We start from the raw sequence: 13,570 nt of genomic DNA, 5'->3' as shown, positions 1-13,570 counted from the left end.
TATGTTAACCAGAGTTGTAGATATACAGATTTATCAACAGTAGAATTAGAATTTTTCAAGATTCTGAATTCGGCTTACAGTTCAATGCCAAGTAGATCAATTTCTCGATTATACAATGCACAATTTACATGCTAAAAATGAAAACACATTGTATATTAAAGAGAAGTGGGAGAAAGAAGCGGGGTTGGTACTTTCAGAGGAGGTTTGGGGGAAATATGCAGCTTTCAGTGGTCTTGGACTAACTCTTTGATTTGGAGAGAACATTGTTGGAAAAATATTAAAAGATACTTCAAGACCCCATATCAGGAAAAATATAAAGATACAAACGTGACGTGTTGGAGAAGGTGTGGCTCCAAGGAGGCAAATCATTTCCATATTTTCTGGGATTGCCCTAAATTAAGTTTATATTGGAAAGGTATTCATAGAACTTTAGGTCAGGTATTTAAGACCCAGATACCTCTGAACTTTGAGACGCTCTATTTGGGACATGTACTGTTTTTGGATCAGAAGAAAGACATAAAGCTGCTACAGGTCCTCTTAGTGGCAAGTAAGAAATCACTCACCAGGAAGTGGCTAAATCCAATACACATACATTAGAAGATTGACATGAAATAAATTTGGAAATATTTAAAATGGAAAAGATGACCTACTCTTTGAGAATTCAAAAAGAAAAATTTTATAAAATTTGGAATAAATGGATTGAATTTATGACCCCAAAGCGAGCAGACTCTGGTTGACTCTCCTAATGATTTGTACAGCTTTTCTCATCAACACAGTAATATTGCTAATGTAAGCACCCTTGGTTCGATTGTTTACTGTTTTTTTTTTTGAAAATAGGGAATTAACACAAGTAAAGGAAAAGATTTGGGAAAGTGGAAAAATATGGAAAAATTAAGTAAATAAGTACATAGGGATTGGATAATTATGTTTGGGGGTAGGAGCAAACATGAACGAGTTAGGATATAAAATCCTACAATGGTAGTTACATAGGGTTACTTCTAATATTTTAGACCAGAAGTAATGGTTCAGAAGAGATACATGGAAATTATTATTAATCCACTATTATTACTATTTTTCTTAACAATTATTGTCATTGCTTAGTAATAGAGTGGAATTACAACTGCACATAATTATCTATTTAAGTGTCTTATTACTTTTTATATTATCTTAATATGTACTTGTGTATAAAAAATTATAGATTAAAATTAAATTAAAATTTTTTTAAAAAAGAAGAAAATGTAGCAGTCCTCCTTGAATGGTCAGCAGTTTAAAGGATGAGCATCTTCAAGCTCCTGGGTGTAAAAACTTTGGAGGATCTGTTTTGAACCCAGCATATAGAAGTAACTGTGAAGAAAGCACACCACTGCCTCTAGTTTTATTTCTTTTTATTTTGAGATACAGCGCGGCATAGGCCCTTCCAGCCCACCGAGCCCAGCAACCCGCCTATTTCACCCCGGCCTTCAGGAGACAATTTACAATGACCAAAAAACCTACTAACCATCCCAACTACTTCTAGAAGTTCATGGGGATTCCGTAGGTCATCGAATACTGACAGACTTCCATACTTGTACAGTGGAAAGCTTTCTGATTTGTGTTGCAGTGTGACCTGGTATAATGATGCCAATGCACAGAAACACAAGAGACTAACCCAGTTTCATCATGGGTACAGCTCTGCCCTTCGCATTTTGGTTTATTTAGCACATGTACATTGAAACGTACAGTATAGTGAAATGTCTCATTTGTGTTAACAAATAGCACACTCAAGGATGTGCTGGGGACAGCCCACAAATGTCAACACACATTCCAGCACCAACATAGCGTGCCCTCAATGCTCGGCAGAACACAAAACTGAATGTACCAAGCAACAATGGTACATTGAAGCAAGCCCAATTCCATTGGGCCTCCATTTGTGGACTTCTGATTGACCTTTTGGGTCTGATTCGGAGCTCCAGTCAGTCTTCAGTATCGACCCAGGGCTTGCAAATGATGATGAATAAGGATCCTGGATGAGGGGTCGATCTCCAGGCCTTGAATGCCAGACTGGATCCTGAAAACTAGGCCTCGAACTCCAGTTTCACCAGTAAGAACATAAGAAATAGGAGCAGGAGTAGGTCATCTAGCCCCTCGAGCCTGCTTAATTAGATCATGGCTGATTTGGCAATGGACTCATCTCCACCCATTAGCCTTTCCAAAGCCTTTCCTTGTCAAAAGGCTTTTGACAAGGTGCCACACAGGAGATTAGTGTGCAAACTTAAAGCATGCGGTATTGGGGGTATGGTATTGATGTGGATAGAATTGGTTGGCAGACAGGAAGCAAAGAGTGGGAGTAAACGGGACCTTTTCAGAATGGTAGGCAGTGACTAGTGGGGTACCGCAAGGCTCAGTGCTGGGACCCCAGTTGTTTACAATATATATTAATGACTTAGACGAGGGAATTAAATGCAGCATCTCCAAGTTTGCGGATGACACGAAGCTGGGTGGCAATGTTAACTGTGAGGAGGATGCTAAGAGGATGCAGGGTGACGTATAGGTTAGGTGCGTGGGCAAATTCATGGCAGATGCAATTTAATGTGGATAAATGTGAGGTTATCCACTTTGGTTGCAAGAACAAGAAAACAGATTATTATCTGAATGGTGGCCGATTAGGAAAAGGGGAGGTGCAATGAGACCTGGGTGTCATTGTACACTAGTCATTGAAGGTGGGCATGCAGGTACAGCAGGCGGTGAAAAAGGCAAATGGTATGTTGGCATTCATAGCAAAAGGATTCGAGTATAGGAGCAGGGAGGTTCTACTGCAGTTGTACAAGGCCTTGGTGAGACCGCACCTAGAGTATTGTGTGCAGTTTTGGTCCCCTAATCTGAGGAAAGACATTCTTGCCATAGAGGGAGTACAAAGAAGGTTCACCAGATTGATTCCTGGGATGGCAGGACTTTCATATGAAGAAAGACAGGATCGACTAGGCTTATACTCGCTGGAATTTAGAAGATTGAGGGGGGATCTTATTGAAACGTATAAAATTCTAAAGGGATTGGACAGGCTAGATGCAGGAAGATTGTTTCCGATGTTGGGGAAGTCCAGAACGAGGGGTCACAGTTTAAGGATAAAGGGGAAGCCTTTTAGGACCAAGATGAGGAAAAACTTCACACAGAGAGTGGTGAATCTGTGGAATTCTCTGCCACAGGAAACAGTTGAGGCCAGTTCATTGGCTATATTTAAGAGGGAGTTAGATATGGCCCTTGTGGCTAAAGGGATCAGGGGGTATGGAGAGAAAGCAGGTACAGGGTTCTGAGTTGGATGATCAGCCATGATCATACTGAATGGCGGTGCAGGCTCGAAGGGCCGAATGGCCTACTCCTGCACCTATTTTCTGTGTTTCTATGTTTCCCCCATAACCCTTAATTCCCCTACTATGCAAAAATCTATCCAACCTTGTGTTAAATATATTTATTGAGGTGGCCTCCACTGCTTCATTGGGCAGAGAATTCCACAGATTCACCACCCTCTGGGAAAAGTAGTTCCTCCTCATCCCCATCCTAAATCTACTCCCCCCTTGAGGCTATGTCCCCTAGTTCTAGTCTCACTTATTGGTGGAAACAACTTTCCTGCCTCTATCTTATCTATCCCTTTCATAATTTTATATGTTTCTATAAGATCCCCTCTCACACTTCTGAATTCCAGCAAGTACAGTACTAGGCGACTCAATCTCTTCTGAGTCTAACCCCCTCATCTCTGAAATCAACCTGGTGAACCTCTTGTACCACCTCCAAAGCCAGTATATCCTTCCTCAAGTAAGGAGACCAGAGCTGCACACATTACTCCAGGTGTGGTACCCTGTACAGTTGCAGCATAACCTTGCTGCTCTTAAATTCAATCCCTCTAGCAGTGAAGGCTAGAGTTTTGTGATTCAGCCTTTTGTGATTCATACAAAAGTACTTCCAAGTCCCTCTGCACAGCAGCATGCTGTAATCTTTTATCATTTAAATAATAATCTGCTCTTCCATTTTTCCTTCCAAAGTGGATGACCTTGCATTTACCAACATTGTATTCTGTCTGCCAGACCCTTGCCCACTCACTTAACCTATCTATATCTCTCTGCAGACTCTCCGTATCTTCTGCACAGTTTACTTTTCCACTCAATTTAGTATCATCAGCAAACTTAAATACACTACACTCGATCCCCTCTTCCAGATGATTAATGTATATCGTGAAGCCCAGCACCGACCCCTGCAGCACATGTTGGAGACTGCAGCAAGGCAGCATCCATAATTCAGGACCACCACCATCTAAGCCATGCTCACTTTCCTTGCTGCCATCAGGCAGAAGTTCCAGGACTCTGAAGGCTCACACCTCAAGGTTCAACAACAGCTTCTTCCCCACTGCCATCAGGTTCTTGAATAGTTATGAAAAAGTTGTGTAAATTGTGTATAATATGTCAAGTTGTTTGTATTGTGCTACTGCATAAAGCTAATTTTCACATCATTTATATCCTGCATATGTATGCTCATGAAAATAAATCTGAATTGAGCTTCTGTCCTTTGTTACTTCCACCTATTACTTCCCAGTGGTTCTGTTGCTATTTCCATTTTCCCCCTCTTCCGTATGCTATCTCCCCTCCTTGCCTGGATTCATCTATTGCTTGCTGCTCTGCTCCAACTCTACTGGCTTTTTGCTCTTTCTTTGCAGAGGAAGGGTCTTGACCCAAAACGTGACTTTCTCTTTGCTTCTATGATGCTGCCTGACCCACTGAAATCATCCAGCATCTTGTTTTTGATCCAGTTCCAGCACCTGCAGTATCTTGTTTCCTTAAAATTCGTGCATTGCTTTCCTGACAATGTTGGTCTTTAGTCCCTATTGCCTCTCTCCTCACTTTCATAAGTAACAGTGTTGTCTTCTAATCTGTTGGGATTATTCCACAATTGAGAAAATAATCTAAATTTGCTAATGTTTCTGCAGTATTTGCATAATCTCTATTATTAAGGTAGAAAGTTTACCACTTTTTTTGATTGCTTGTTATCCAACTGTTGTCTCTTTTGGAAAGGAGTTTTGGCCATTTATTATAATTTCTCTCTTCTTTGCTTCTTATGGGGCCTACATTTAGTTTTGCAACTTTTCATGTAATTCTAAAAGTTTGACATCTGCTAATTTGCACAGTCTATCTTTTTAAATTACAATGCATTCTGATTAATTTGGCTATTAGGTCAGTTGCTTATTTGGGACAACCCATAAAGAACAAAAACTAATTGGGAAAATATCCTTGATTTCCTTTGTATATTTGGGACACTTTGCTGCTTGGGACAGAAGACTGTTACCGAACAGTTTCTAACGAGTGTCAGTTGTGTTTGCGTGTGTGGCCATTAGACGCTACATCATTCTTAGAGCAAACAGTTTTAAAATAGTGTTATTTGCCAGTGTTTATGTTGAAAAAGCAGTGAATTTTGTCACTGATAGTTTGCAAGAAATAAAAAGTAAGATAATTCCAAACTGTTTAGCTCATTGAGGTTCAGTGTTCAGGATTGGTGATGCCAGAAACAACCAGAAGTGAAAATGAAACAATTTCACTACTTCAGGATATGAACTACAGTCGGTCCACCGTATCAGCAGGTTCCGCATCTGCGGATCGAAAAGAAATTCCAGAAAGTTCCAGAAAGCAAAACTTGTATTTGCCATGCGCTGAGCACTATGCTGAATCCACATGAATGATGTGTAGGCATATCCTGCTGTAGCCTCCTGCCATTTCACAGATCCACAGTCTCTCTCCAGCACTGGTTGTTTGAGCATTGTTCGCCTTGTGTCTTGTTTGTTCGCTGCTTGTGTCGTGAGCGAGAGGAAGGACTTTAGTATACTATAGTAGGGGATGGCTGGCTAGCTATGCGAAGCGCTACAGTTTCAAGAACTTAAAGATCATGGGGGAATCAGCATCGGCATTCCCAGAAGAGCTATGATGGTTGTGTCTGTACTGAACATGTACAGACATTTTTCTCGTCATCATTCCCTAAACAATACAGTATAACAACTATTTACATGGCATTTACATTGTATTAGGTATTATAAGTAATCTAGAGATGATTTAAAGTATACGGGAGGATGTGCGTAGGTTATATGCAAATACTACGCCATTTCATATAAGGGACTTGAGCATCCACGGATTTTGGTATCCACAGGGGGTCCTAGAACCAATCCTCTGTGGATACTGAGAGATGACCGTGCAAAGAATTTGGAAGTATTAACAGTCTTCTTGAATGTTACAATAAAAATGAAAATTTGGGAGGTACAGTTATCGACAGCATTGCATGAGGCAATCCATTATCTGCACTAGGTGTCTGGACTGATTTTGCTCATTTATAGTCGATCAAAAGAACATGGCAGTGTACACTGGATGAATTCCTCCATTGATAACTATTAAGAACTAATACACAGTTTTATAGTACTGTAGTAGTATTAGTTTTCTAACTTGTTCTGTATTTAATTTAAATACATAATTTATCACAGTTAAACAGCTGTCATAAGGGACGTGAGACTGGACCCAAATGCAGGACGCGGGCACTGAAGTACTAAGGGCATGACGGGACAAGCTAAAGGATAGGACAAGGTGTGGAGACCATGGCGTTCGTGGAGACCGTGGCGTTCAAGGATGATCTTGGAGTTCAGAGAGATCTTGGGGTCCAAGGTGGTCTTGAGGCTGGGTTCTTGAGTCTTGCTTGGGGCTGAGGTCTTGAGGATGGGTTCTTGAGGACTAGGAATGCTGGGAGGATAGCCCCCTGGGCGGGCCACAGAACTCCTGGGCAGGACCTGGTCCTCCCAGGCAGTACACGGGCTTGGGCAGGTCGCGGGGCACAACCCGTTGGAGGCGAGGGATAGGAAGGGGCAGAGTCCTCCACCGGGCAATGGCAATCCGGCCTGGCTTACTCGACGGAGGCAAGGAATAAGAAGGGAGCTCGGTCCAGGGTGACTTCAAGACTCACTGTGGCCGGAAGACTCGGGCGGGCTACGGAGCAGCCCAGTGCATAAATAACTCACTCACAGAATTCATCATACAGTGGTACGTCAAGCCGGGACGGACAGGACAACCCCCCCCCCCCCCCCCCCCCAACTATACTCAATCCCAGAGCCCCTTATATTCACAGCCAACCAATAGGCATCAGGTGCGCCTCCTTGAGCCCAACCGAGCCAAGATGATCCTCGGGTGTGAATATTTGAGTTCAGGGCGAAATGAGGGACGGTCGAAGGACATGGAGTCCGGAGTCCGTAGACCGGATCAAGAACCTGAATGCGGACTTTGGACCTAACTATAACAATAGCAGTTTGTCTTTTTCATATCTTTTTAACTATTTCCATTAAACGTCAGCTAATTGTGTCAAAATGTACTGGTTTCCATGTGTCCTAATTAACTGGAATCCTCTGGTCATTTGCTGGCTGATGAAATTTCCAGTCCCTGGGGGATGTTGCAATTCTTTGTAGGTTAACGCAATACTTAACCTCTAGTTTCTTGTGGATGGATCACTTTTTCTGTGATTTGTTTGCTAATGAACATTTCAGAATCAGGAAAATTACATTTACTGACAAGCCCTTTCATGTAATTTCACAACTTTAGAACGGCCTTCATTTTGTATTCAAACTTATCCAAGTTCAAATTGTAGTTTTTGACCAAAATGGGAATTTTTCCAAGATTAAAATTCTTTAACAGAAGTAGGAATGTGTCTAAATGGTTTAATCACGCCAAAATTCTCCTTGCAACTAGGTTTTGTCTGCAATCCATAAATGCTCTAGTGGCAAGGTATACCATTGTGGAGGATGACCTTCTCCATTATTCTATTGTGAATCCTGTTTGTTTATCATTTTCATAGGTGTGACCCAGGCTGAGATTGTAAAGGTTACACTCATTGCCGTTTAAGAATGCAAACTCGAGCTGTTTTGCTTGGAATGATTTGAAACATTCTGATAAATGCTGGCCTATTTCAAATCAAGAAACCAAGAGTCCATCAAAATTGTATTCATTTCACTTAAGCCTCTCTTAATCTTTTGCTTTTAATTTGCTTGGTGGATCACATTTGTTTTTATCATTTGATTCTCTATCCTTGAATTAAGATCCAGTAAGCAAACAACAGAGCTGTCGATATTTCCTTTGGCTGTCAGAATATCTCAGCTGCATGAAATCCTAATTGTTTCCATGGACCTCTGTTTACCATTCATGTCCATTCTGTTCCTACAGGTAATGAGTTTGTTAATAAAGTTAAAAGATTCATTGTGATTCGGCAAAATTTTTTTGTATAGGATCCTGAATTTAGCTGCTGATTCAGATTTTGTGGTGTTATTTGTTTTAGTCTGATATCCTTCATTGAAATTGTGCCTTTGACATTGGAGTGACCTCTATATGTGACTAAATACATTTTATTCTTTACAGGACCCAAGAACACATTGTTCAGGCTTTGTGTTAAGTTTTTCCCCCCAGATCCTGGTCAGCTGCTAGAGGAGTACACAAGGTAATGAGTGATGTTTGGATGCATTTTCAGTCAATGTTTTTTTTTGTAATTTATTTTTTATTGAAGTTCATCAAACAAACATTTCCATAAGATGTATTTCAGACATTGTACATATATATTATATAATCATATATATCACAAAATCTCCACAAAGTATTTATCTGGGGTATACACTTATAGAAAAGAGTGGCAAGAAAAAACAAGTGAAAGGAAAGAACTATGTACAAGTAGGGAGTGATCTTTTTTTTTTACAACCTATTCATTGATTTGTGAGAATAAAATCAGGCCTATGAGGCATTATGTAGTTAAACCATTTTTCCCAATATGAATCAAATTGTTCCAGCTTATGATTAACAGATGCTGTTATCTTCTCCATTTTGTAAATGTCCATTATAATTTCCATCCATGTATTTAAAGTAATTGATTTCTAATGCTGCCGTGATGCACGAGAGGCAATTATTTCACGTTGTAAATTCAGGTTGGTGGTTGCAACAATCATGTCGGAGGCTGGTTGGTGTTGGCCATGGATATTGCGTTGTAGCTGTCTATGTGATAGCAAGCCAGGGTTGAGTATGCTGTTTCCCATGTGGCAAGCTCCCTCTCTCCACGCAGCTGATGAATCCAAAAGAACGGCAGAGACTGATACAGTTTGGCAGCTGTGTTGCAGTTCCAAGTATTTTAAAATCTGAAGTTCGTAATGCGATAAATAAGATGAAGAAAGGAAAGGTGGCAGGTCCTGATGAATTAGTAATAGAACAAATTATTGCCCTTGAAGATAATGGAATTGAAAAACTTACTGATTTAATCAATGACATTTATGAGACTGGAATAATACCAGAAGAGATGGAATAAGATCAGTATTTATCACTCTTCCTAAGAAACCTGGAGCAATAGAATGTGAATTACATAGGACCATAAGTTTAATGAGTCATATCACCAAGATACTTCTAAGAATTTTGATGACAAGAGCCAAAAGTAAGATACAAGCTGAAATAGGGAAAGAACAATGTGGTTTTGTGAAAGACAAAGGTACAAGAAACGTGATATTGATGTTAAGGATACTATCAAAAGGAGCTATTCAAGTGCAAAAAGTTTTGTTTGTTTGTTTTATCAATTACACAAAAGCATTTGATAAAATGAAGCTCAATAAGTTATTTGAAATATGACAGGAAACTCTAGATCTAGATTCGAAAGCCTAATCAGAAATCTGTACTGGGAACAAACTGTCGCTGTAAGAATAGATGGAGAAGTGAGTCAGTTTATGAAAATCGAGAGTCGTTAGACAAGGGTGTGTTTTCTCCCCGATTTGTTTAATGTGTACAGTGAAACAATATTTTTTTAAAAAAAAAAAGGCATCCTGGGAATCAAAGTTGGCAGAGAAAACATCAATAACATATGAATGACACTGCAAGTACGGAAAGAATTACAGAACTTAAATTGATATAGTTGTTGAAGAAAGTGCAAAAATGGGTCTATCTATCAATTGCAAAAAGAATGTATGGTGATATCCAAAAAGAAGGAGAATCCTATCTGCAGGCTGAAAATAAACGGGGAAGACATAAAACAAGTACAGAACTTTTGCTACTTAGGAAGCTGGGTGACATCAGATAGCAGGTGTGACATGGACGTCAAAAGAAGAATAGGGATGGCAAAAGACACCTTTACGAGAATGAAGAGCATACTGACCAACACTAAACTAGGCATGACAATCCGCCTCAGAGTACTGAAATGTTACGTTTTTCCAGTTATGTTATATGGCTCAGAATGTTGGACAATATCTAGTAACATGAGGAAGCGAATTGAAGCAGCAGAGATGTGGTTTTTGAGGAGGATGTAAAGAATATCATGGACGAAACGAATATCTAACGAGGACTTAATATCTAAGTCCTGACGAAGGGTCTCGGCCCAAAACATCGACAGTGCTTCTTCCTATAGATGCTGCCTGGCCTGCTGCGTTCCACCAGCATTTGTGTGTGTTGATCTAATGAGGATGTCATGAACAGAGCAAGCACAAAAAGAGAAATGTATAAGGTCATGAAAAGGCAACGTAACTTCATTGGACATGTGATTAGGAAAGAGGAGTTAGAATGCACGGTAATTATGGGAAAGATTGAAGGGAAGAAAGCAAGAGGAAGGCAAAGACAAATGACGATGAAGTCAGCAGCCGGAGAACTGAAAATGAATACCAATGAATTGATCCACTTGACCTGAAACAGGAGTGTGTGGGCCATGGCAGTCAGAGCTCAAACTGGGCATGGCACCTGATGATGATGATGTTGCGGGGATTGTCAGTCAGTGTTGAACTCAACGTAGGACTGCCTTAGGGGCTCTGGATCTGGATTTTTTTCTTTAGATAGATAGATAGATACTTTATTCATCCCCATGGGGAAATTCAACTTTTTTTCCAATGTCCCATACACTTGTTGTAGCAAAACTAATTACATACAATACTTAACTCAGTAAAAAATATGATATGCATCTAAATCACTATCTCAAAAAGCATTAATAATAGCTTTTAAAAAGTTCTTAAGTCCTGGCGGTAGAATTGTAAAGCCTAATGGCATTGGGGAGTATTGACCTCTTCATCCTGTCTGAGGAGCATTGCATCGATAGTAACCTGTCGCTGAAACTGCTTCTCTGTCTCTGGATGGTGCTATGTAGAGGATGTTCAGAGTTATCCATAATTGACCGTAGCCTACTCAGCGCCCTTCGCTCAGCTACCGACGTTAAACTCTCCAGTACTTTGCCCACGACAGAGCCTGCCTTCCTTACCAGCTTATTAAGACGTGAGGCGACCCTCTTCTTAATGCTTCCTCCCCAACACGCCACCACAAAGAAGAGGGCGCTCTCCACAACTGACCTATAGAACATCTTCAGCATCCCACTACAGACATTGAATGACGCCAACCTTCTTAGGAAGTACAGTCGACTCTGTGCCTTCCTGCACAAGGCATCTGTGTTGGCAGTCCAGTCTAGCTTCTCGTCTAACTGTACTCCCAGATACTTGTAGGTCTTAACCTGCTCCACACATTCTCCATTAATGATCACTGGCTCCATATGAGGCCTAGATCTCCTAAAGTCCACCACCATCTCCTTGGTCTTGGTGATATTGAGACGCAGGTAGTTTGAGTTGCACCATATCACAAAGTCCTGTATCAGTTTCCTATACTCCTCCTCCTGTCCATTCCTGACACACCCCACTATGGCCGTGTCATCAGCGAACTTCTGCACATGGCAGGACTCCGAGTTATATTGGAAGTCTGATGTGTACAGGGTGAACAGGACCGGAGAGAGTACGGTTCCCTGCGGCGCCCCTGTGCTGCTGACCACCGTGTCAGACCTACAGTCTCCCAACCGCACATACTGAGATTTACTCCCAAAGCATTCCCCTTGAGTTGGGTATAGCTACAAGGCAGTGGAGGTGTGCGATCAGAGTTTTCCTTCTGGATCAGCTGCTAATGATGGTTGATGAGATTCCTCTGCTTGAAGAGACTGGTTTTAAGGTGCCACCTTTGCCTCTTCTCCTGTCAGTAGAAACTGTTCCACCACACCTAGTAGCTAAGCCACACATGAAGGCTAAGAACTGAACTTGTTTGTCAGAGGCTATTTGAGACGCACGCAACTGGGAGCATTAAATAGGTAGTGGGAGCTTGTTCCTTTACCGCTCCTGGCTATGACAACCTTAAGGAACCAATTATTTAAATACTTACACTCTCTGGTACTGTAGGATATACATGTACTTCAGTATTTTATCACTTTTGGTTTATTTTTCTGGGATCTTTGTCACTGGAGTAGCCAGTGTTTATTGTCCAACCTTAATTACCATTGAGAAAGGAGAGGGAAGTTGCTGCTTTCTGGTGAAAATACTCCTGGACTGTTGTTTATTCAAGAATTCTTGGACTTGGTGGCAATGGACCAGTGATAGATTTCCGAGTCAGGATTGTGGGAGCAAACCTGTATGTGAAGAGAACGTGTTCTCCTTGATGGAAAAGGTGATGGGTCTGGGAGTAAACTGGACAAGTAATTGTAATGCATACACTACACATTCCTATTCTGATGTTGGGAACTGGGAGAGCAATGAACTGTCAGCTAATCAGGTTTCATTGTCTTGGATTATATAAAAGTTTCTTTGGCGTTGTGGAGCTGTACTCATTTCTGGCAAGTGGGTTATGGATTGTTTACACCCAAAACATTATTATCCTGAGTACTTAGAATTAGATTTTCTATTTTGGAGCTACAAACCACTAATCCAACCTTGGAGCTGCCTTCAGTTAGGCTGTTGAGAAGATCAGAACAGACAAATCCTATTAAAGATTAATGTTGCTTTGCCTGTTTTCATTCATGAGAGGTTTTATTAATTCCAGCATTTTCCTGAGTTTCCAGATCGTTCTTGTTCTGTCATGGGTGCACTCTGCCAGTTTACTCCCCCTTGAGGGACTCCAGCTAATTGAGAGAAGCCCAGGGACTTGAAAGTAAAATGCTGGATAAGAAAGTGGTTAGTGTCAGAAAGCAGAAGGTGGTAGATGAGTATTTTTCCATCTGTAGGCTAGTTTGTGATAGGATCCCATGGGTCAAATTTTGTGGTCTTTAATTTTTTAAAGTCAAACTCTTGTGTTGGAAATGGCATAATGAAGCAGACATGAAGCTTGCTGGCATAATACACAATGTTGAGTAAAGTTATAACCACGCACTGGTGAAATGGATAGGACTATGGTAGATAAAGCACTGTGAATGTTGCATTGGAGTATACAAATAGATTCTTTGGTCCAACCTATTTGTCCATTTGATCTCATCCCATTTCCTTGCATTTGGTCCATAATCCCTCAAACCATTCAGATCAATGACCTGTCATTATAACTCTTGAGCTTTGTAATTGTACCTGCTTCTACTATTTCCTCTGACAGTTTGGTTCACATAGCCACCACCCTCTATGGAAAACTTTGTCCCTCAGGACACTTTTAAATCTTTCCCCTCTCATCCATAATCTATGCCTTCTAGTTTTAAATTCATCTACTCTGGGAGGGGAAAAAAGGATTGACCACCTTATCAATGCCCCTCATGATTTTTTAAACCTACACTCCGGGGGGGA

General features: G+C 40.8%; 1 protein-coding gene across 1 annotated transcript in view; it reads left to right on the top strand.

Moving 5' to 3' along the window:
* farp2 (FERM, RhoGEF and pleckstrin domain protein 2) overlaps positions 1–13,570 on the top strand; it is a 135,588-nt gene that overhangs the window by 68,259 nt on the left and 53,759 nt on the right. The window contains exon 5 of the mRNA XM_073040564.1: positions 8,403–8,481. Within this exon, the coding sequence (XP_072896665.1) occupies positions 8,403–8,481 (79 nt within the window). The remainder of the gene's footprint in view (positions 1–8,402; positions 8,482–13,570) is intronic.

The sequence above is a fragment of the Hemitrygon akajei genome, chromosome 3 (assembly GCF_048418815.1).
Source record: "Hemitrygon akajei chromosome 3, sHemAka1.3, whole genome shotgun sequence".
NCBI classification, from domain to species: Eukaryota; Metazoa; Chordata; class Chondrichthyes; order Myliobatiformes; family Dasyatidae; genus Hemitrygon; species Hemitrygon akajei.
This window is presented reverse-complemented; position numbering and strand designations above follow the sequence as displayed.